Below are 24179 nucleotides of genomic sequence, written 5' to 3'. Positions count from 1 at the left end.
CATAAGGATTGCCCTTCTTTAGTGTTGACCTTTGACAGCATGTGCAGACAAGTAGAAAAAAAAAAATTAGTCAAAATACTCTAAAACGGCTGGCACTGAGGGGGTAGAAATTCTGAAAATGGCTGGCACTGAATGAGTTAAGGCCTTTTTTTAGATTATTTAATGTAATGGCTTTTAAGAATGTTTAAAGGTGCAGTCTGTAGTGCATGTGTTGTTCATGTGCGTGCAGCAGCCTCCATGTGGGCTGCTGTAAGTGACTCTGTGTTGCTGCTGCTGCTGAGGTGTGTGCACATTGAGAGAGAGCACTGCAGTAATATGCTTTTAATGTGATGTTGCTGTCAGACTAATGTTAACTTGTTAGCTCCTCTGAGGGAGGGACTTTGGAAAGTTTGGAGGCAGGGCAAGAGAGCAGCGGGGAGGGAGGGGGTAAAGGGATCTGAGAGTTACGGACTGCACCTTTAAGGATCTGTGGGAACCCTGTAAGTCAATTATCTACCTGAAGGTGGTGCTGTGGTACAATGACAGGCCCACATCTGGTTACATCGGCACAGGCTTCCTGACAATAGCGGTGAGGGTCATCTCTCTTCCTCATATACTGGTTGGTTGCACATTGTCTAAAAAAAAAAAAAAAAAAAAAAGGCCTTTTTGATTCTCAGACTCTTAGAATTTGGTTCTAAACTTAAAAAAAAACAAGGAAATGAAAGTGGCGTACCTGCTCAGCAGCACGGCTCCCACTCTGCGCCTCACACTGAAGGCTCTCTGCAGGTAGTCGATGGCCTGAGGAAAGAGTTTATCCTGTGGAGGGAAACATAAATAACATGTAAGCACTAATAATGACCCAGTGGTTTATGAATGTAACGTTTCATCACCTTCACAAGTCTCCTCTTGTCTGCAGTGAGCCTGTGCAGTCACAGAAACATCAGAAAGAAACAGGACGATTAACTACTGCCAACATGTGGGAACTAAATCATAAATAATTTCAATATCTCAAAAGCAAGCAGAGTATTCACTGTGATCATGAGTTACAGTCTAAGCAACAGTTCAGTATTTTATTACTGTAAACACTTACTCATCAACACTTCTGTCATAGATGATTTTTATCTTTAGCTGGAGATCCTCAGGAGAACTTCTCTTTGTCAAACGCTCCGGTTTCAAATAGACGTGATGAACAACCTGAGAAAAACCAGCGACAATCAAAAAACTATAGACAGAGCAATAGACGGGAAAGTCAGGAATGGGTAATAAAAATATGACAACATAATAGGGCTGAACGATTTAGAAAAATAATCTAATTGCGACATTTTTCCTCAATACTGCGATAGCAATTTAATATGCAAATATCTTTTCAAGAACCTCTTGTCATGTATTTTTCAATGAACACAAGCAATAAATGAATCGGTTTCATAATAAACAATTTCAGATTTATTTAACGTTAAATAATTATAAAATTTACATTTTTAAGCACAGATTACAACAATAAAGACAACAAATCTGTGACTTTACGTCTTCAACATATCTAACTAACTTCACGTTTCATGAAACATGTAAACTGCACTTCGTAAACACTCTTAAAATAAAAAACATTTTAAAAATAAAAAATTGCAGCCTTTGCGGTCAGAAAATCACGTGTTATGATATCGCGCTAATATCGCAAATGCAATTAATCGTTCAGCCCTACAACACATGAGAAATATTGACTATTGGTTTTAATCTTATGTATTAGAGACATTAGTAACATTTAGGGCAGTGCTTCTCAAAGTGTGTGGCACGCTCCCACGGTGGGGAACAGAGTCACATGACTGGTGGGGTGCGACAAACAGGAGGACATTTTCATTTTCATGCAGGTGATTTGATTAGTTTAATCTAGTTTTTGATGTATTATGAAACATGATGTTACTTGTTCGCTGTTAGTTCAATACATTTGAAAATGTGTACATTTGTGCAAAGTGGGAAACACCCCAAGAAAGTTTGAGAACCACTGATTTAGGGTGATCTGTAAGAACTTAACCGAGCAGGAACACGGGTATATTTTCTGACATCAGTTCTATTAAAAACGTCTATAAACCTATCATCCACAATTAAAATATAAATTTTTAAATCAATTATTACCAAGAAAAAAATAGTATTCATTATTTGTACTGACAATGTATTTCATTCAGAAAAAAAAGCTTCCATAAATAAAGTAATACAGTTCTCATTCAGGGTGAATATGCTTTTAGTTTGAAGGTAGAAAACCAGAAATGGTCGATCAGTTGTTGCTAGGGTAACAGCAGCTGAAGGGAATCGTGGAATTGACTGAACTCTTAAAAACACATCAGATATTAATTATGTGTAAAAAATTATATATACACATTATATTTTACAGTCTGCTGAAGCTTTAATAGATCACATCACTGTAACAGACGAGTTCATAAAGCAATAAAATACAATAACTGGTGGAATAAAAAAGCCTTCCAACACAATGAGTAATGTATAATAATTATTAAAATGATTATTAGCTTCATAGGCATTGGGTCTCAGCTACAACATTTGATGTAGAGGGAAGAAGATGGCTACTAAATCAACATTAAGGGAAATATTTAAGGGTATGTTAAGGGAAATGGGATTAGCATCAAAAAGTGTCAATTTCTCTATGAAAGCCCTATTTTACAGTATTTAATGTACATGTGTATTGTCAGTGGTAAGTACTGTACTTAAGCAGTATTATTTATGGTGGATATTATACTTCTTATTTTCACCCCAATACTTTTGAAAAACAAATATTTTTTAATCCACTACATTTTAATACTCAGTCCATTTTCTCTCCTGTCAGCTTAACTTTTTTTATTTTATTTTTTTTAATTTCAGTTTTAATACTAAAAACTAAAGTTTGTGTTAATCCTCAAACGGGTTGTCCCAGTTCTACCATAGCTTTAATGCTTAATGCTCGTCAAAGCAACAGCCAATCAGATCGAGGCGTCACGTCTAATAGCTTTGTGTATTTGATCAATCACTTTGGCATTGATCGACCCTGAGAACGATGAAGATATTCCTCCCGAGTCAGCATCCATGGCTGCGTTTGAGCACCACATTCACGGTTGTGCTTTACCAAAAGCAGTGATTTCATGCTAGTAATACAAAGCCTGGTTAGCGAAACCAAAGACGCACTAAACAGTGCTTGATTAGTTCTTTAAATTTACCTTATGATGCTCAAATTAGTGCTGAGTGATATACCGGTTCATACCAAATACAGGCGCATATTTTCGTTATGATGTGAATTTTTAATATACCGCCTGCCGGTGTATTTGATTTAAGGCTGAACAATTAATTGCATTCGCGATATTATCGCAATATCATAAAACGCTTTTTTTTTTTTTTTTTTTTTTTTTTTATAATCGCAAAGGCTGCGATTTTTTTTTCTTCTTGTCCAGTCTTGTTCTGTCCTGTTACGTTCAGAGAGTGTTTAATAAGAAGTGCAGTCCACATGTTTACATGTTTCATGAAACGTGAAGTTAGTTAGATATGTCTGCTTTATTATTGGAATCTGTGCTTTAAAATGTATATTTTATATTTATTTAAAGTTTAAATAAATCTGAAATTGTTTATTATGAAACAGATTGATTTATTGCTTGTGTTCATTGAAAAATACATGACAACAGGCCCTTAAAAAAAATAATGGCCTATTAAATCTCAATCGCAATATTGCAGGAAAAAAAAAAAAATCGCAATTAGATTATTTTGCAAAATCGTTCAGCCCTAATTTGGTTACACAACGTTGGGAAAGCTACGCTGCGCCGCGTTTCAGATCGGACCCTTTTCAAGGTTGCACCTCTGGTGCAACTTTACGGTGTAAATGGATAAGAAAGACATTGAAAGCTCTGAAGCTGCAGAACTAGAACAACATGATGACAGAAGAACTTCGGGCTAAAGTTGTCGCCGGAGACGGCAACACGAGCAGTTTGCTTCACTTCCTTAGCCGCAAGCATGTGGTGGAATATGAAGAATGTATGGAGTTAAAGTCGTGGCCCTCCACATCAGCAGGTGGAACGCAAAGTTCAATACGCGTTTGCTTGAGGGACTCGCTACGACAGAAAAAAAAACGATGGATGGAGATTACAAACTCTATTACTAGCCATATTTACTTTTATTCTTAAAATATTCTATATTAAATAATAAGTAAATAGAGATTTTGGTGTTTTTGTTATTGTGTAATGTCTTTTTTCAGTCATTTTTTTTTTAAATATTTGGTCATTTTGTGGGCTTTTGGTGTCACTGAGCTTAAACTGTTGTCTAATTTTGAGTGGTTTGTTGTGTGTTGATGTGTTTTTGGTGTATTTTATATGTACTTATTTTGTTTTGTTTTTTTCTTTAGTGTTTTTTTAGTAAATATGTGTTTTTGCTGTTGTTTAGTGTGTTTTTGGAGTCATTTTTGGTAATTTTGTAATCTTGTGTGTTTTTGGAGTACTTTTGTCTGTGTTTTTTACTCAATTTGTGTATATTTGCTCTATATTTCTGTTATTTCTGAAGTCTGTATATTTGTTGTGATTTTGAGTTTTTGGTGTCATGTATGTGTATTTTTGGTGTTACTTTGTATAATTTTCAGTTATGTTTTAGTATATTTGTATATTTCTGTATATTTTAATATTATCATTAAATAATACAATTATTATTATATCATTATTTACTTATTCTACAAAATTCACTCATCATGCGCTAAAATCTCCATTACAATATGTATTGTTTTTATTTGATTTGTTGAGGTTATTTTTCAGGAAAAAATGTATTTTTTTATTTATTTTATTAAACTGTACAATACTATTATGTTTACCATTGAAATGTATGTAATCTTGATCTTAATTAAACACTTGAGTATGCACAACCAGTTCCACTTCTATTGGGAATGGTTGGAATTATAAGATGGCATTGTAATTAGCATGATATGTAATTAATTTGTATAAAGTAGCAATATTTAAATGAGCAGCTTGGATTCATTACACGTACACTATAAAATAATTAAATTTAATAATAATGCTGCCTTAATGCTCGTCAAACGTTTCCCTTAACTTTCCCCTTATGCAGCGTCCAAACGGAGGCTAACTTCGGTTTCTTTGCTAGCTTAGCTTCTTAAGGGTTCAATGAAAGCCATGGCTCACCTCCTCAGGAACGGGAGTTTGGTGCTTGCAGACACCGTGACAGCTCACGACAACAGCCAGGACTGAGAGGGTGAGGGCAGGGCCGAGGAGGGACCAGGACGCGGAGGACTTTCCATCCGCGCTCAGGCTCGGCTCCATCCTACGACCTGCCCGACAAGCGAGGCTCGGCAGTCTGACTTCAACTGAACCTCCGCCGGTCTCCGTCCGGTCCTCTTGGCGCTAGGAATACTCATCGCTTTCTGAGTGTGTCAGAGCATGTTAGCATGACGCGGGGACGGACGTTGTGTGAATTTGAGGAGATTAGGTAGCGATAGAAGAAGTGACACCGACCGGTAAGAGGCTTGAATGTGCGGATGAGTGACAGCAGAAAGCTCCGGTTTGCTGCCCTGCGTCAGCTGAGCCGCTGCTCCAAAGATCGTCTGTGAGATGATGAGCTGCTCAAACTAAAAACCCTTCCACAGATTGTATCGTCACGAAGATGGATTACTCGTAGCAATCAGTGTGTTTCCTTTAAATCTCGGGCTTTCGATCCCAAACTTTTTAGGGGCCACACTGGTGTTATAGGTCTCTTACCAAGGGCCACAAAACATTTTAGTAAAGAAAAACTGAGCATTTGTTATTCCTGGTACACAAATGCCATTTTAAACATAATATAAACAGCAAGAGTAAAAAAACAAAAAAAAAACAACATAAAAGCAACAACAACTAAGTAATTGATATTGAAATGTTTTTAAGTAATTAATTCACAAATTAATTTTAATTAGAAAATAACGCACCTTTGGAATTTAGGCAATATTTTTCTTAATACAATGTGCGATACAAAAAATATGATTACATTACATTTGTTTCAGAGTAAATTGAATTATTTGACTTTTTTTTATTCAATATAACAATATTTTGATAATTTGCTAAAACTATAATACAATTTCATACAGATTTTATTTTCTTATTTTTAGGAGTGAATGGAGGATGGCGTGCCAGAAATGAATTGAGGACCTACAGTGAGAGACTTTAGGGCCTATGTTAGCCTACGAATCTAGATAATTATATCCTGGATTAATCTCCGTTAGCGGGCTTCAACTAACCAAACATTCCCTGTCAGAGAGAAGCTGTCTTACGACGATTGGTCAGGAGGCGGGACTTTAGTACTCGCTCAGATCCGAGCCAGAGCAATACCTGCTCCCGACCAGGCTAGTCATTCAGCATAAGTTACCATGGTGATTTAGCTCAGTAAGACGTTAGCAAGCTTTGTAGTCCAGCACACACTGATTAAATCCTGGAAGTTAGAGCGATAAGACTTCATCTCGCTTCGTAACATAGGCCCTTAAGCACCAGAGCAATGTCTCCCATTGTTTTTGTTCTCCATAACCCTTTCGCCTTAATGTCAAACCATGTGTAACCCTTTATCATACTGCATCATACTCAACGCTATTCTGTGTTTAGAGCAAAATTAACAATGATTTTAATCAATGAATTGACACTTTACTTTTCATCAGTGTTGTACCACAGGGTGCCTGAAAAGAGATTATAAAATGATGGAAACTAGGGATTAAAAATCCACATTTTGGAGCATTATTCTAATGTTATGTGTTACACAGAATTAACTTAGGTTCTACTTCCTAAACCTTGTTTTCCATCATTCAATAAAAGGAAGTCTTCTCACATTCTCAGACCTAGACACTTGACTTGAGTTAGGAAACTACTGAAAGATGAGTTAAATTTGATTAAAGGTGGACGTTTGGCCTTATGTAGCCCTCCGGGGGCTCTATTAAGTCTTCTAATGCCTGTCTGATTACATTAGCGTCTTCTTGCTTGGAGCTAACAGTTGGCAGCTAACAGCTGCAGTTGAGAAAGAGCCAATGAGTCACATCAGGTTAAAGGCTTCTCGTTTTCTCCCCACATGGTGTAACACTTATTATTAGATTTATACATGTCAGGAACATTTAACTACAAACATTTTTTTTATTATTATTTTTTTAAATGGGCATAAATATAATAAAGATGAATTGGGGTATTGGTTGATTGATTCAGTGATTGCACTTATATTTTTAAATAAATTGTGTGAAAACGTGTTCATCTTTTTTTTTTTTTTATTACACCCAAAACAACAGCTTTCTTCTTCTTTTACACACAAACAAATACACAATACCATATAGATGACTGTGGATTGTGGTTGGCACAATCTGGATTCCCTTTCTGGGAAATATGAGATTATTTCTTGAAGAAATGTCAGCATGATCAGACGATTCTGACATACTGGTTTTCTTAGTTGTATTTTACACTAGATGCAAAATTTCCTTTCTTGTTTACATATAGCCAACAATTCCAATCCCATAGTTTGACCATAACAATACAGCATGAGATAAGGTATAACTATGACCTGCAAATACAAAACTAATTATTTGGTAACAAAAAAAAAAAATAAAAAAATGGCACACAGGAAGGAATATTTACACCAATTATTCAATGAGTGGACTTGGTAAAAAGTCTCTTTTCAGCTTAAAACTGTTTACACATGACTGAAATAAGCTAAAGTATAGTAATAATAACAGTCAAAATGACACTGTGGAGACCAGCTCCAATAAATGCGAAAATGTACTCCAACAGTCGCCTCTGCCAGCAGAGAAGGTTTCAGGTGTCTTTAAGAAGATCATTTAAGGCACTTATTATTAAGCAGTCACCGTCGGAGTGTAACAAAGTAACAAGTAGCTTCATGATAGCGTCCCGTGTGGCTGTCGAGGGTTGATGTTTGATCCCATTGGAAGATCAAATAAATAGTGAGCTTATCAGTTTCTCAAAGACTATCGTACCCAGTAGGCTCACGCCACCAGCCAAAGCTTTTTCACGTCCTACCAGCTGATAGGAGCCAGGGTTCAACTCAGTCTTTTCTGTTTTGTGCTTCAAAAAAGTTCTACCAAAACTTATTTTTAAACTTTAAAGCTGCAGTATGTAGAATCGTGAGACTTGTATAGAAACAACCATGCTCCCCCCTACCTGTTTCGAAAACCTATCGTCCTTTACCGGTATCTTTTGCGACTCTTTTCTCAATAGAGACTAGTGACAAATGTAGAGACTTTATGTTGTGTTATTGAACAGTTTTCTGATGTTTTAGACTGAGATTCTGAGATGAATGCATGTATCACTCTGTAGTTACTGTAGTTGGTGACAACCACCACTTGTGCATCCAAATGCAAAATGAATTGCGTTTGTTCTCTCCACCTTAGATATGCTTCTCTTAGGTTTACATGTGATTTATCCTGTCTGTTATCACTCTCCCTCTGAAACCAGTACATGGGGCAGACCCTGCGCAGTTACAGAGATCCGCAAGAACTCAAAGCGGACCTCCGAATAGTCCATTCCAACCGAGTATGTTTGGACCTTTAGACTGGTGCTTCTCCTTGCCAGTTTTCCATTTTCAGCTTGCTTTACTGAGTAACCGTTGTGCCTAATGCCACGATGGAGACTTCTGCTGGAATATCCACCATTACACTTTTACTACAGATAAGACAAGAACATGCATCAACTTTAGTCAGGCAGCCAATAGTAACACCGCAAAACAGCTCATGGAGTACTCTGTTTGTAAAAAGATCACTGATTGGCTGAAAAGTCGCATCATGCTCCTGGATTTCTAAACTTCATAAACAGGGCCAAGAGAAGATGTAAAATTACAGTGTCCACTCAGAACACTTTGAATTCCGATATAATCAAAGTGATTATGGATACTTACATACTGCAGCTTTAACTTTTTGACCTGTCATCCTACTGTATTAACAAGCCAGAAGTTTTCATCTTTTTTCATTCTTGCTCCCTGGAACCAAGTGCATGTTCCTATTTTGATAAAATTATACTGAAAGTAGAGAGTTTTATCCTACCTATTTACACAAATGTGTCACTTTTAGTCATTTTGGAGTTCCAATTGAATGCAAACCAGTGTGATGAAGAGGAAGCTAAAGCGAATCAGGGAATCCTGGAATAGATCTGTTACAAGTGTGTGAGCGAGAAGATGGAGGAACAAAAGTGGAGGAGAGAGTAATCCGGTGCCCCGAGTCACTTTTTTTTTCATTTTGTGGCTGTTTCATCTCAGTTCCTCTTGTTCTTGTTGCTCTTGTGTTTGTCTTTCCTCCTCGCTCCCCTGACCCATCACTTCCTGATTACCCTCCTCCTCCTCCTCCTCCTCCAGAGCACTGAAGCGCTCCACCACGCAGTGAGCTGTCAGTCGGGCCTCGGGGTCGTGATCCCAGCACTCGGTAATTGTCGAGCAGAAGACATTCATTCCCTGAAGAACAGATGAGCAGAGTTACTGTGAGAGATACAAACAGAAAGCACTGTAGCAATGGTAATGGTAGTACCGGTTTCTGCGTCCATGCCGAGGGAATTTCTGGCCTTCCTCTGTCTCTCAGCACTAAGTCTCTCATGCTGTCCACACAAGGCTGCTCACAAACCTTTGAGCCAAACGCAGGTTCGTAGTTCTTCACCTCTGTACCAACACAATTTAAACTGGTATTATTAGACAAAATGATGGAATATAAATTAATTCTGTTGGATTTGGATAGTTAATCTACTAAGTCTAAATTGGACATCTAACCTCCAATGGCGTGACAACGGGAAGCCAGCTCCCACAGGACCAGCGCCATAGAGTAAACGTCCATCTGTTTAAAAGCTTCAAGATCCTCCAGGTTCACCCTGGATTCCAGCACCTCGGGGGCCATGTACCGAGCTGTGCCCACCTGGAACAGACAATCGAACACATACCACATGCATTCTGCAAAAAAAACACAACAAATCATGAACTTAAAAAAACGTATCGTTTACCTGTCCACTGTTGGCATAGTCGTCAACCGTGAGGGAGAGGTCCAATCGTAACGCCAGACCGAAGTCACATAACGCGCACTCCCTCCTGCTTTTCATCACAATGTTGCTGCTCTTTAGGTCACGATGAGCAACTGGCACCTGAAACGACGCAACCTCAACTTAGTTTAAAGGTACAAGTTGAAACGCATTAACCAGTACTCTCAACTTTTTCTGATAACTTACTGTACCTCCTAAATAAAGTACCACCAAAAACTGGGGATCAACCCAAACAAAAAATGCAAAACCTAATCCAGAGCTTTACCAAAATATGTCTCAATACAGACACTCACCCTAACCCAAACCCATCAATAACTCAAACCCCTAACCCATTGTTTTCTTCTTTCATCATCCCAAGGGTGGGATAATCATTCTTTCCTAATACCATGATTGCAGCAAGTCTACATATTTGCAGTCTACTTTTTTTTTTTTTTTTTTTTTTTGCACCATTTTTGTGGGGATAACAAGGAAATAAACCCTTCAAAGTAAACAGTTCCATCTTTAAAACTTAAGAAGTTAGCCCATTGGTTCACTGCCAACGGTCCGTTGACCAAACTTTAGGAAAGGTTACCATATAAATATGGCAAAAGCTCGACATTAAAGATCAGATGGTGTTAAAGATGGCAAATATGGAAAAACAAATCACCTGAAGATATTCTGACATTTGATTAATATGGTGACATTACCTGGCAAAATTCTATTAAAACTGGTCGAGAACAACTTTGAAAAAAAATAAGCAGAACCAATACTCATTTGACCACATGACAGTTGAGCTCAAATCTAAAAGAAAAAAAAAAGTTTGGTTTGGCTTCATGTCAAAAATCACATTTCCCTCTTTATCTGGTTTGATGACATATTTGCCACATTAGCTCACAGCAAAGGCTCGAGTTTCAACAGAGTCTATGCAGAGGATTTATGTTCCCACTAAAGTGAGTGTGAGTTTTTCTCCTGGGACAGTGATTACCTTCCAAAGTCTATAAACAGGTCTCTTAATGTTAGGAAAGCCCACACACACCCATCCATAGTCTACACTTATAGTTCATGAAGTGTTTCCTAGCTTGAAGGGATCCTCCACTTTTCTTACAAATCTGGTCTAAAATCTTTGAAATGTACTTATTAAGAAAATATGCCAAACAAAACGCATTATTTTTGCACCATTTTCATTTTATTGCCTTTCAAAAATGGGACGACTTTACAGTTTAAGAGCCTGTGATCCACCATCTAAAAATCATGTGATTGTTGATGTCACACGGCCCCACTGCCTGTAAACATCCCACTGTTTTCTATTGGAGTGAAAATGACAACTTGTGCAGCTTTTGGTTGCTTTAAACAATCAGGAAAAGTTAAAGATGTTGATGTAATCCTATTGTGTTTACCGAAAGAGGATAAAAACAGTTGTGAGTGACCAGAAAAAATATGTGACCGCAGGGGGCAACAGTTCCAACTCTGCAGTTTTGTAGTAGACAGTGAAGCAGAGAAGAAGAGCTCTCCTAAAGAACTTTTACTCTCCCTTAAACAGTGTGCGGCTGACTCCCTTATGACCAAAGTTAGCGAGAAACGATGAACTTTTGGATCAGTCTTTCAATCCTCAGGGTTTGTGTGTCTTCAGCAAAAAGTTGTTTCTGTTCTTTGTTTTTGGTTCCTTTTTATTTTAATTCCCAGATGTGAGATTTCATCCTTAAAGGTGCAGTCTGCAACTCTTATAAAAATGACTTTTTGTCATATTTGCTAAAGCTGTCACTATGTAAGGACAGCTTTACATGAAACTAGTAGTTTGTGTGAAAAAAAAAAAACAGACTCATTGAGTCCCCCCTGCTGCTGCTGCAGCCGTTGGCAGATTGCCCAAATGCACCATGACAGAGCAAAAGAACCAATCAGAGCCATGATTTGTGTTTGATAGGCTGTCTGACAGCTGTTGCTCACAGTCCCCGCACCTTTCCCGTTGCTGGAGCACCCGTCTTTTTTTACAGTGTATGGTCTGGAGGAGTAGAACATGGAATTAGCGACACTTCTGCTTGCAAGATAAACACTGCTGCTTGATTTACATTGTGTTTGATTTGTAATTGTTACATTAGAACTCTGTGGTGCATGTGTTGTTCATGTGCGCGCGGCAGCCTCCGTGTGGGCTGCTGTAAGTGACACTGTGTTGTTGCTGCTGCTGCTGAAGTGTGTGCACATTGAGACAGAGAAGCGCTGCAGTAATATGTTTTTAACAGTGCATGTTATATTAATGTGATGTTGCTGTCGGACTAACGTTAGCGTGTTAGCTCCTCTGAGGGAGGGACTTTGGGAAGTTTGGAGGCAGGGCAAGAGAGCAGCGGGGAGGGAGGGATCTGAGAGTTGCGGACTGCACCTTTAACAGGGATATGTATAAATGTTGTAATCTAAAAATACCTTTTCCTAATTGATAGTAATTCACATTTGTTAACCTAGAGACCAGAGACTTGGAAGAACATCATCAGGCTTTCTACAGCTTTTTGTTTTTTCAAATTTAATATGTTAAATATTCTCCCGAATAGAGATCACATTAAAATGATGTGAATTACCACATGCTTTTAAACTGTAATGTAGTCCCACTTTTAAAAGGCAAATAAATTAATATGGTGCATAATAATGAATTTTGTTCGACATATATCTTCTAATAAGTATGTTTCAAAGATTTTAGGCCCAATTTGTAAAAACAGTGGAGGATCCCTTTAACAACAGCAAAAGAAAAGATGTTACCTTTGGTACCCCGTTGGGTGTTGTGTCACTATGGAGATGAGCTAATCCTTTAGCAATGCTGCTTGCAATGGCAATAAGTTCTTCCCAGCTCACTATGTTCACTGTTAGGAAATCCTGCAAGTTTCCAAGGCTGTGATAGGCCAGAACCAGCCAGTAGGTTTGCAGGGAGTGCCCGGGTGATTCCCTCTGTTCTGCTGCCAGGAACTTAACAACATTGTCATGCTCCAGCTGGGGGTCTGAGAAGATGGAGCACTCGTTTCTCCATGAAGCGTATTCCATGGCTGGAAACACCTTCACCGCCACAGTTTCATAAATGTTCACACCACCTCTTTCTCCCTGCAGCAGCCGAGCCTTCCAAACCTCAGCAAAGCGTCCCTTCCCCACCTGCAGCTCCATCTTAATGGGCAGCACATTAGTCATCCGGCCATTCCAATCTGTGTTCTCAGTGATGACGTCATCGTTGAAAGATGGTCCCTTTGTGTTAGACTCCTCTCCTTCAGAAGCAGGGCCTGCCATACCTCCTACGTCCTGTGCTCGAGCACCAGGACCCCCATGCTGACTGTCTAAGGCCTGGTAGAGCTCCGGGCTACCTTTGGTGGGCCAATCAGGGCGTGCAGGAGGACCAGGTTTATTAGGGCGGCGGATACGGTAAAAGTAGAAGGCAGCGGTTGCAAAGATTGCCACCAGGATGAGAGGAACCAAACTGACCACCACTACTGGGATCACATCTTTACTTTGCAATCGCGAGAAACCTGCAGGAAACAGTCAAAATACATGTGTTCATTCAATTTATTGCTTTAACACTTCAATATCAAGAGGTGAAAGTAACAGATTACAAGTACCCACATTACTGTAACTGAGTTGCATTTATGTGTACTTGTACTTTTTCGAGTTTATTTCCAAATCAGTAATTTTACTTGTACTTAAGTACATTTAAAGAAGTAAAGTAATTAGTTGCATTTCTACACTCATTGTGGAGTGAATTACTATTTTTTGTTTCACTGTGAAACTACAAAAAAAAGTTAATGACCAGACAACAATCAAATGCATCACATCATAGACAATCAACCAGATTAAAACGTAATGCACGGCACCAAAAAGTATTGACTGTTGGTTATTTTCCATATGTTCTTAGTCTTTAGGTTTAGGGTTTCTACCTATTATGTTGTTACCCACATGGCACAAATGGCATGGCACTGTTTTAGAGTTCATAAATGTATCTATACTAAGATTTTTTTTTTATTATTATTTTGAATTGAATTCATTGGTGTTGTTTTATTTTAAAAAGAATTGGACATTTTGACAAACCATTTATTTTTACAGATGTATTTGTGGAAAATAAATTAAGTTCCAATTGTGCCAGGAAACGTGGTAAGATTTATTACCAAAAATAAACGTGGGTGGTGAAAGTAACTTGTAACTTTTACTTTGAGCACTATTTAAATTGAGCTACTTTTTACTTGTACTTGGGTATTTTATGTATGACTTACTCGTTCTTGTACTTGGGTACAATTTCAATCAAGTAACAGTACTTCTACTTGAGTAGGACATATCAGTACTCTTTAGACCTCTGTCAATAACCAACCATCCATCAATCCATCCAATCACTCTCTCTCATGTACCATTGGCTCCTTTGTCAAAGATGAGTTTGTCGTTACATTCGTGTTCACCCTGGCAGCCACAGACCATCATGTCTCCATGCTCTGAGGGCTGTGGGACCATGTGACACTCTCTTCTGGTTAAGTTTACCAGCAGGTTTGGGTCAACGCCCTCCAGTGGCAGCGTCCTGTGGTGACACATGGTCTGTACCGTCATTGTGTCGTTGTTTTTCCTCCTGAAAGACGAAAGAAAACATGAAAACTATTCATAGTCTGACATGTTTGGTCCTGTTCGGCGTTGCAGGGATTTGCTGGTGCCCATCCAGTCCATCAGGGCAAACATAGAAAAGCAGACAGACAAACTCCCATTTACTACTACAGGCAAACTGAAGACTCCCACACAGGGTTGCCCAATCCTGGTCCTCAAGAGCCCCTATCCAGCATGTTTTAGATGTTTCCATCTTCCAACACACCTGATTCAAATGATTAACTCATCATCAAGCTCTGCAGAAGCCTGATAATGATCCTGGTCATTTCAATCAGGTGTGTTGGAAGAGGGAAACATCTAAAACATGCTGGATAGGGGCTCTTGAGGACCAGGATTGGGCACCCCTGCTCCAACTGACTTAACATACATGGTTCCACACAGAAAGAACCCCAGTTGAACCCTAAAGTTTAAAGCCCAGGACTTTCTACTTGCTGAGAGGCAGATGTGCAAACCACTACACTGTTTATTTGTGATGACCTTAACCCTCGAGGCACTTTTTAAAAAAGTTTAGCTTAGGTACCAAAACGGTACCCTTCATCAAACTGTCATAAAAATGTATATAACTTCCCCCATTTTTTTCTATTCTATCAGATCTTTTCAACAACTCCAAACGGAACCATGGATATAAAGTTTTCATTGAATTTCTGTAATTTTTTTCCTTCATGTTTCTATGCCCTTTTTGTCATAAAAATTATTTTTTTCAATGACAAAAACAGAAAACATGCATTTTTTTTTTTTGAAAAATAATGTGCAAAGTGGAACATTTGATATGAAGTTATTAGGTCAATAATTGACAAGAGCATTGATTCCACTTAAAACCTGTTTTCTCTGTATTTTGAAGGTAGAGGCTTAGGTGTATTACGTATTTATAGAAAGAGGAGGCTCTCCTTTGATCAAGAAAAATCATAAACAAAATTAATTTTGGCTTTTGTTATTCGACATTTACACACGCCTTAAAACACATACACACAAAATACATTCTTAAACACTTTAACACCACTCCTTTAAGTGTATCCCAACTCACCAAAACCATTTGTATGGCTTTCAGCTTTTTTTATTGCCATGCATTTTGCAGGGTAAGAATAACTGTCCTCCATTGAAACTATGTAATAAACCTCTGCTGGCCCAGGTTGTTTATCCTGTATTTATGAAGGTAGAGACTTGGATTTATCAGGTGTTTTTGGGAAAAATCATTTTTATATGTCAGGATAACAGTATATCCAAAATATGAGGTTATAATAAGAGTCAATGGGACCAAATCGGTCCTGAACTCAAAGAGTGTCGGTAGACTTTATATCTCCTGTTCTATACATCTTGCAATAAAAGTGATCATGGAATTAAGAACATGACAACAAAAAAACAAAAAAAAAAACTCCTGTCCAATGTTTATACAATTAGGCTTTAAACTGAAAGAGATATTGAGAGTTTAAAACACTGAATAAGCAGAAGGTCCACGTTTGGTCCCCAAATGTGCCTCGAGGGTACGAGCACGATGAAACTGTGCGTTAAGTTTCCCTGACCAGTTTGTTTTCTCCTCTACACATTTTGTTCTTATCATTTGGCTTTCCTGTAGACATCTGGAAGGGCCGGGCAGGCTGACGTGAACAGGAAATGAGAGTGGGTGCAGCAAGGGGGATCCCAGCGCAGCTCCGTTATCCAAACAAAAGCACCAAGCTGCTGAAATTCTCTCTAGCATGGAAAACAACCGTGTGCAAGCGAAGCAGAAAAAAGGCCTGACTTTGGTTTCATTGTTTTAGGTCATCCTGCAGAACTGAGAAAAAGAGGAATAAATGGTTTCTCGCCTTTATCATGATGCTGGTCAACAACATTATCTGTTCTTTCACACGGTTGAATGAATGGAATGATTGAATCATGAAGAGTGATGGCTTAGAACTTTGTTTCGTTATATTGTTGGAACGTCATCCTTATTATCATCATTATCAACATTTTTATTTCTTTGCTTGGTGGGGACTTTTTGAAGTGGTTGTAAAAAAAAAAAAAAGACAGAGAATTTGGACATACTGGGTCACACCAATAATGTGTTTTTTTGTTTTGTTTTTTTAACCAAGACCATCATTTCTTAATGCATTGATAACTGCACAGCAGTTACACCACAGAGACACAACAGAACAGACATGGAAACATGAAAACACACGATCGAGCTTCTAAAGAATAATAGATTTTTCCTAAAAGAAAACAAAAACAGCCTCACCATGATTTAAAAAGGCAGAAAACAACCACAAATGTATATATACAATGTTAAGGATGCTCTGAAATTACCAAAATATAATAAAAACAAAATGAACTTTTTTTTCAATCAAATAACAGAATTGTGTAAAATCTTAGTTTGTTCCATTAATTTGATTTTATTCAATTATTTATTTTTAAAAAGGCTGTAGGCTTCCTATAGCAGAAAGACAATTTTGTCTGCATTCTAATGTATTTCAACAACAGCTTAAAAAAAATATATATTTATATATATTTAATATTTGGCTTCCTCAGCAAATTAAATCGAATGTGTTCGATAGTGAAACTGAGTGAAAAAGGAGAATGTTTTCTCACCATATGGCAACGCAGATTTCCTCAGCAACCTCACAGAAGGAGCTTAGAGTGCAGTTACTGAAGCAAACACTATCTTTACACATCGGAATGGAGGCCTCGCACCATTTACACATGTTAGAACTCAAATGACTGAAAGACTGGACGACAAGTGGAAAACCTGAAAGAGAAAGAAAACAATATTAATGCAACGACACACATCTGTGTACGAGAACTTTGGCATCACAGGAACAATGTCGGCAAAGCACAAACTGTAATCACCCGTGTTTGGCTTGAGGCTAAACATAACATCACACAAGTATGGTAATTTTCCTATTAGTGTATAAAACTATGAAGAGGGAAAACACTCAGGATCACAAATGTAGAGGTTTCTGGGTAAAAAGCCAAAAAAAGCCAACTAGAATATTTGCATTTCCTGAAGAAAATGGAAGTGAGGATGCAGGTGCATGACCCTGCATTAGCTAGTATTAGCAGAGGTGGGACCAAGTCATTGTTACATCATTGCAAGTCATGAGTAAGTCTCAAGTCCATAGTCAAGTCCCGAGTCAATACAACAAGTCCCGAATCAAGTCCCAAGTCCGACCATTTGAGTCCTTTCGAGTCATTTTAACAACAGAGTAATAATTTTACACAGACCATGTATGCTTTGATCACCTATATCTATTTATCCTTTTTAATATTCTTTTCACATGTTAAAATTCTTCACATTTGAAAAACAAAATTAATTTTTTTTTTTTTTTTTTTTTTTTTTTTTTTTTAGTGGTGGCTGTGAACAGAGGAAGAGGTGAGTGGAAATTCCATAAAACAGGTATTTGGGAACAAGGTGTCTAAGGTTGAGCCCAGTATGAGTGTTATCCCACAGCCCAAGGCCAGTGCATACATGACAAATGTATTTCCAAGAACCGCCACTGCAAAACCCACGAGCCGCCCCCGGGCCCGAAGAAGCAGTCAGGCCAGCAGCGAGAGCGGGCAGCCTAAGGGCCCCCGGCGACCACCCCACGGCCAAGCAGCCCCCCGCACGCCCCCAAGGTCCCAAGCCGAGAGGCAGCCATCGCCCCCCCCATACACACCCGAGAAAGCCCCAAGGAGCCAAGGACCCAGCGCACCACGCCACCGATCCCACCCCCAACCCCCAGACCCCCCACCCCACCGACCCCCCCCCCCCCCACACACACCCCCGCGCCCAACCCCCCGAGGGGAGGGCCCAGAGAACTCCCTGCCCGAGGCCCCAGCGGAGGAACCGAAGCCCACGCCCAGCAGACGACCAGAGCCGCGCCGAACGGGCAGCCGGCGGGCACCCGCCGGCGAGCCCAGAGCCAGCAGGGGCCCGACCCCAGGCCAGAAGGACCCGGAATGGATGCAGCACCAGGAGCAGCCCGCCCAGGGAGGACGACCACACCCCAAGCCGCATAAGGCACCAGGGGCCGCTGGGAGTCCCCCCGCCGGCCCCCAGGCACCCCAACCTAGCCCCCCATGGCGCCCCAGATCACCCCCTGCTGATGCCGCCCGCGCCACGAGCTTCAGTTTTTTTAAAGCCAGGGCCCCCCCCAAGGGCCAAGCCAGACCGCCCCGCCGGGATGTGGCCCCCCGTTCGGGCCCCGACACCCCGCCTCACGGGGCACTGCCCAAGCAGGGGCCGTACCAGTAGGTACGCAAGGGCGCGGCACGCGCCACCCGCCCCGAAAGACCCCCGCCACGACCGGCCCGGCCAGCAGGCCAAGCACCCCGGGCCCCAGGAGCACCCCCGGGAACAGGACCCCCCAAGGGCAAGCCCCCGGGCCAAGCCCCCCGGGACGCGCCCCCCCCCCCGGCCCCGGACCCGGCCACAGCCCAGCAGAACCGCACAGCCCCAGACGGCACAAGGCCAGCCCAGCCCAGGGCCGCCGTCCCCCGGACGGCGCAAGCCACGGGGCAGCGCCCCCCGCCGGCCCGCGAGCAACCGGCGACCCCCCCACCGCACACCCCCAACGGCACACATCAAGTAAGGGACAGCAGCCCCCAGCCAAAGATGCCCCGGACCCACCCACCAGTCCGCAGATGGCAGGACGTACCCACCAGGCGGCCGAAAGCAACCTCAACCACCGGAACAGCTAGCGCCGCCCCCCCAGTAAACAGCATCATCCCGAGGCGCCAAACAACCCCGCCCCAACCCCGGTGAGGACACCAGCACCCCCCCAGCACACCCACCCCCAAACCGGCGAGGCAGGCCGCCCCGGGCCCGCACACCGCGGGGCCCGCCCCAAGGCCACCAGGAGACGAAAACACACCAAGCCACACCCAAGGGGGAGAGGCACCCCCGCCCCACCAGGCCGACACCGCCCGGAAAACCCCCGCAAAGAGACCCGGCAAAGCCCCTCCGAGACCCACCGCCACGCCCGACCGCACCATCGTGATGTATTTTTACTCTATGCAGTGGCCCAGCCCAACAACAGAGGGGCCAGGCCCCCACCGGAGAGGCCCAAGTGTGTACCAACCCACCACCCTGTTATGGTGCCTCTCCATTCCCCAATGGAGAGGCACTTCCCGATCCCCTGTGTGAATGTGTGTTTGGTGAATGTATGGGGTGTGATTAAAAGAAGGGGGATGGAGGGGAGCGGTGCTCCCCATCCAGCCTCTGTGGATTTATGTGTATGTGGTGTAATAGGCCGGAGGGTGTAAGTGATAATACACCCTCCGGCGGGGTGGCATGTTGAGATGTGATTAAAATTGGAGGGATTAGTAGGGCAACTAGGGTGGGAGTGCCGCCCCCACGCCACTACATAGTAACACAGGTGGCGGCCCCCTCCACCCCCAGCCCCACCATCCAGCCCCCCAAGGGTTGGGTATGGGTGTGTGGTGCATTTTGTGAGTGAGCCAGACCAGCTGGGAGTGTGGTGAAGTGAACATGTAGGAGGCCTGTCCGGTGTGAGCCGGGCCCGTCCGCATGGCGGGCCACGCGAGAGGGTAGATGGCGCAGACGGGCAAGTGGCACTGTGGGCCCCGGAGCAGCACAGCCAGAGACCCCCCCCCACGGCACCCCCCAGACCGCGCCGGCCCCGCGGAGCACGGCGACAACCCCCACCCCCGGGCACAGCCAGGCACCAACCCCATCCCCCGGCGCCCCAGGGGGCGACCCCCGCCGCACGCCGGCCCGGAGCAACGCCACCCCCGCCGCCAAGGGAGCGGTCCGAGCAGGGGGGAGGCCCGCGCCCGCACCAGGGCCAGCACAGGCCCACCCGGCGCCACGATACAACACTCTCCACCGGGAGGCGGCCCCGGCCCCCCCGACTAGAGAGGACGCCATCCACCGCCAAGCAGGGCCATCCCGCCAGCCACGGACCGGCAAGCCGGAGTACCGAAGCACCCCCACACCAACGGCGCCAATGGAGCCCCCCCCCCCCCCACGGAGGCGATCCCCGACGACCCACGCACCGGCACGAGACACCCCCCCCCCCAGCCCACCCCGGACGACAGCGGGCCCGAGGCCACCAGCCCCGCCCCGCCCAAGGCTGCGCAGCGCCGCCACGAGCCGCGGCCGGTCCCCGGGCAGATGGCAGGAGAGCACTCCCCCGGAAACGTAGACCAAGGATCCGCCCCGGGGCACCCCCGCCCCGGAATCGCGCCCACGGCGCCGGTGCACCCAGCCAGCAGACCAGCCAATCCCGACAAGGATCCACCAGGCCAAGAACCACGCGCCGCGCCCCCGCACACCCACCCAATACGACCCCCGGGGAGACCCCATAGCACCCCCCACCCACCCCTCTAGCCGTAACGGCCACACCCCGGCCATTGCGGTCAAACAAAAAGCCCCGGAGGGGGCCCCGCCTGGCTCGCCGCGCAAGCGACATCCCTGGCAAAGGCGCGCCCCAGGGAGCCAAGCCTAGGACCCCAAGGGCCGACGGAGCAACCCACAGCCACACCCGCCACCACGACCCAGGAGGCAATCGCCGACCCCGGGCAGCAGCCACCCCCAAAGCCACCCCCACCCCGGATCCCCCCGGACCGGAGCCAAGGACCCCACCACCCCAGGCCCCCCAACGAGACCACCCCCCAGCCAACCCACCCGGCACGGCACCGCCCGTCCCCAGGCGGGAGCCACAGCCCCCCCCCACCGCCCCCAGGCCAACGGGAGCCCCCCAAACCCAACCCAACAGGATGGCGGGCGCAAGAGCAAAGGAGGAGGGGGGGGGAGGACGAGACAGGGGGACAGGGAGCAAGGGGAAGGAGCGGCAGCACGCAGGGCCCCAGCCCCAGAGACCAACCAGATGTGCACGCGAGGGGCAACAGCGCCAAATCAAACAGCCCCGGGACCTCGTGAACACCCAGAAGGAATGCACACCCGTGTCGAGGCAACAAGAGACCCCGGCAACCCACCCCAGCCACCCCGGCCAAGACCACCCCAGAGGCCCAAGGTGGCCCAAGCTTACAGTTGGGCTAGTGCGTTAGTAAAGAGTGGTGCTGGCAGTCGCTTGCAGGCTAGATCATCAGGGTTTTAAAAATTTAGATTTAATGCAATTAAAAAAGGAGTCCAACGCTCCTCAAAGCACGTTATTTTTTTTTGTTTTCTGAGAGCAGACATCTTTTCCATGGAAATAAATTCTGTGAGGAGATTTTGCCATTGGTTTATGTTTAAGGATTTTTTTCTTTCCAATTTAGTAATATTGTTTTTTTTGCTATGGCTAGTGCCGCAAGGATGATTGTGATTGGTTTGCTGGAAGTTGAAGCATTGTCAGGTCTCCAATCAAACAAAGATTTGGAGATAAAGGAATCCTGCAGTCCAAAATGGAGGACAGTTTTTCAGTGATTAGAATCCAAAAGTGTTGAACTGGGGAGCAAAGCCATAAGGCATGTAGATAGGAATCCGCTGTATTCTGGGTGCACTGAGAGCAGATGTCTGTTGCTAAGAAGCCCATTTTATGCATTTTCTGTTGGGTAGTGTGGGATCTGTGGAGGACCTTGTATTGAATTAGCTGAAGGTTTGTGTTTTTTGTCATCTTAAAGTATTACAACAAATTTCTGTCCAGAAATCAGTGCTCGGGGTGATTGAGAGTTCGGCCTCCCACTTCGCGATTGGTAAGTAATTACAGTTAGTGTTCGAGAGCGCTCTGTATATTTTGAGTTTTTTTGATTTTGTTGAGATTTTTTTCATATATATAGCCAGTTCTGGAGGTTGTAAAGTAGTTAAGTCTAGTGGAGTATTTTTCTTTATTGTCTCTGTTACTTGTAAGTACTGTAGAAAGTTACTTTTATTTATATCGAATGCTTGGGTTAGATTGTTATATGGCCTGATCTTGTCATTTTCAAAAAGGTCTTGGAGATGAGTGATTCCACTCTCTTCCCATGTTTTCAGATAGAGTGGTGTTTTTTTATTTTTAAAGTCAGGGTTGTGCCAGATTGGAGACAGTATACTAATTTTAATTGGACATTTGTGATGTCCAGGGCTTTCCACCATGCAGTCAGTGTGGAGGCAATTAGTGGGTTTTTAAAGCAGTTGTGATGTTGAGGGTCGCAGTGATAAAAGGGAGATCAAGAGTTTAATGTGTTTGCAGTCTAACTGTTCTATTTCTAGCCAGGTGTTGTAGTATTCTTTTGGTTTTAGCCACTCTGTTAAATATAATATTTGGTTTGCTAAGTAATAATGCATGAAATTAGGGGCTTCTAAACCACCCTCGTCTTTGTTTTTTTGAAGGGTTGAAAGGCTTATTTTAGGTTTTTTATTTCTAGTATAGAATTTTTGTAGTTGCAGAATCTAATCTTTGAAACCATTGTTTTGGTGGTTTCAGTGGTATCATTGAGAACAGGTAGTTTATTTTAGGTAAGATTTTCATTTTAACTGAAGCTATCCTGCCAAGTAGTGAGATGGGGAGATTGTTCCATCTCCGCAGATCTTCTGTGACTTTGTCCAACATCGGATCATGATTTAGTTTTTAATTCATTTAAGTTTGGTGATATATTTAAGCCTAGATATTTAATTGTATTTGTGGTGGAGGGTGTTGTGGATTTTGGTTTGCAGGATTCCATGAGTTTTTTGTCAAAGGGAGGATTGATGATTTTGTCCAGTTAATGGAATAGTCTGATAATTTAGAGAAGCTGTTTATTAGATTAAATACTTCCTCTAAAGAGGATTGCGGTTCTTCCAAATAGAGTAAGATGTCATCCGCGTAAAGATTAATTTTGTGTTCTGAGATGGATGAGTGGATTCCTTTAATAACAGAGTTCTGACGTACAGCTGCTGCGAGAGGTTCAACGAATATTGCAAAAAGCAAAGGTTGAGAGTGGGCAGCCTTGTCTGGTTCCCCTCTGCAGTGTGAAGCTTTGGGATGTTATTTGGTTTGTGGTTACTGAGGCCTTAGGTTTATTGTACAGGGTGGAGATCCATTGTATGAATGATCTCCGAAGCCAAATTTGCCAAGGACAGTTAGGAAGGAATGACCAGTTTACTCTATCAAATGCTTTTTCTGCATCGAGTGATAAGATTATTTTTTTCTTTTAGAGTTCTGTGCCATGTTGATCACATTAAACAGTCCTTCTCACATTGTCTGTGGAGTGGGTCTATTTTTAATAAATCCTGTCTGGTCTTGGTGTATAATTGACTGTACTACTTTCTCTAACCTGGATGTGAGTGCTTTGGAAATAATTTTTAAGTCTGTGTTAATAAGTGAGATGGGACGATAGCTTGAGGGTAACATGGGGTTCTTGTCTGGTTTAAGTAACAATTTAATGTTCGCTGTATTCATGTGGACCTCCTACATAACCTTTATTTTTGATCTCTGTTACTACTCTGAAAAATAGTGGAGCCAGCATTGACCAGAAATGTTTTAGGAATTCAGCAGGGAACCCATCTGGACCTGGTGCTTTGCCTGTTGACATGCTGTCTAAAGCATTTTGTAATTCTTGTAAGGTTAATGGTGAGTCTAAGGTGGTTTTCTGATCTATAGTGAGCTGTGGTAGGTTTAGTTTATTAAGAAAGGTTTTAAATATCTTCAGTGTCAGGGTTTAAATTTGATGAGTATAAGTTTTGATAATAATCACGAAAAATTTTATTAATGTCCTGAGGTAAGTTTAAAGTTT

At 42.7% G+C, this 24179-nt stretch overlaps 3 protein-coding genes across 3 annotated transcripts in view; 1 reads left to right on the top strand and 2 right to left on the bottom strand.

Moving 5' to 3' along the window:
* The window catches only part of LOC114455157 (alpha-aspartyl dipeptidase-like), a 5843-nt gene extending 5815 nt beyond the window's left edge, over window positions 1-28 (top strand). The window contains exon 7 of the mRNA XM_028436210.1: window positions 23-28. Within this exon, the coding sequence (XP_028292011.1) occupies window positions 23-28 (6 nt within the window). The remainder of the gene's footprint in view (window positions 1-22) is intronic.
* Window positions 29-484: 456 nt separating this feature from the next.
* On the bottom strand, window positions 485-5536 carry LOC114455156 (leishmanolysin-like peptidase). Its single transcript, XM_028436209.1, has 5 exons — window positions 5133-5536; window positions 1070-1173; window positions 870-900; window positions 713-795; window positions 485-614 (listed from the first exon to the last, which is right to left on the bottom strand). The coding sequence occupies exons 1-5, from the start codon at window positions 5268-5270 to the stop codon at window positions 485-487; spliced, it is 486 nt and encodes a 161-aa protein (XP_028292010.1). The 5' UTR covers window positions 5271-5536.
* A 1964-nt stretch (window positions 5537-7500) lies between these two features.
* Window positions 7501-24179, bottom strand: part of LOC114455598 (TGF-beta receptor type-2-like) — a 30171-nt gene continuing 13492 nt past the window's right edge. Inside the window, exons 2-8 of the mRNA XM_028436932.1 lie at window positions 17133-17289; window positions 14327-14538; window positions 12705-13456; window positions 9945-10082; window positions 9718-9859; window positions 9482-9609; window positions 7501-9408 (exon numbers count right to left, since the gene is read on the bottom strand). Of these exons, the coding sequence (XP_028292733.1) occupies window positions 9208-9408; window positions 9482-9609; window positions 9718-9859; window positions 9945-10082; window positions 12705-13456; window positions 14327-14538; window positions 17133-17289 (1730 nt within the window). The 3' untranslated portion in view covers window positions 7501-9207. The remainder of the gene's footprint in view (window positions 9409-9481; window positions 9610-9717; window positions 9860-9944; window positions 10083-12704; window positions 13457-14326; window positions 14539-17132; window positions 17290-24179) is intronic.

The sequence above is a fragment of the Gouania willdenowi genome, chromosome 21, assembly GCF_900634775.1.
Source record: "Gouania willdenowi chromosome 21, fGouWil2.1, whole genome shotgun sequence".
Taxonomy (NCBI): Eukaryota; Metazoa; Chordata; class Actinopteri; order Blenniiformes; family Gobiesocidae; genus Gouania; species Gouania willdenowi.
The sequence above is the reverse complement of the archived record's forward strand: the minus strand, read 5'-3'. Positions and strand labels throughout refer to the sequence as shown.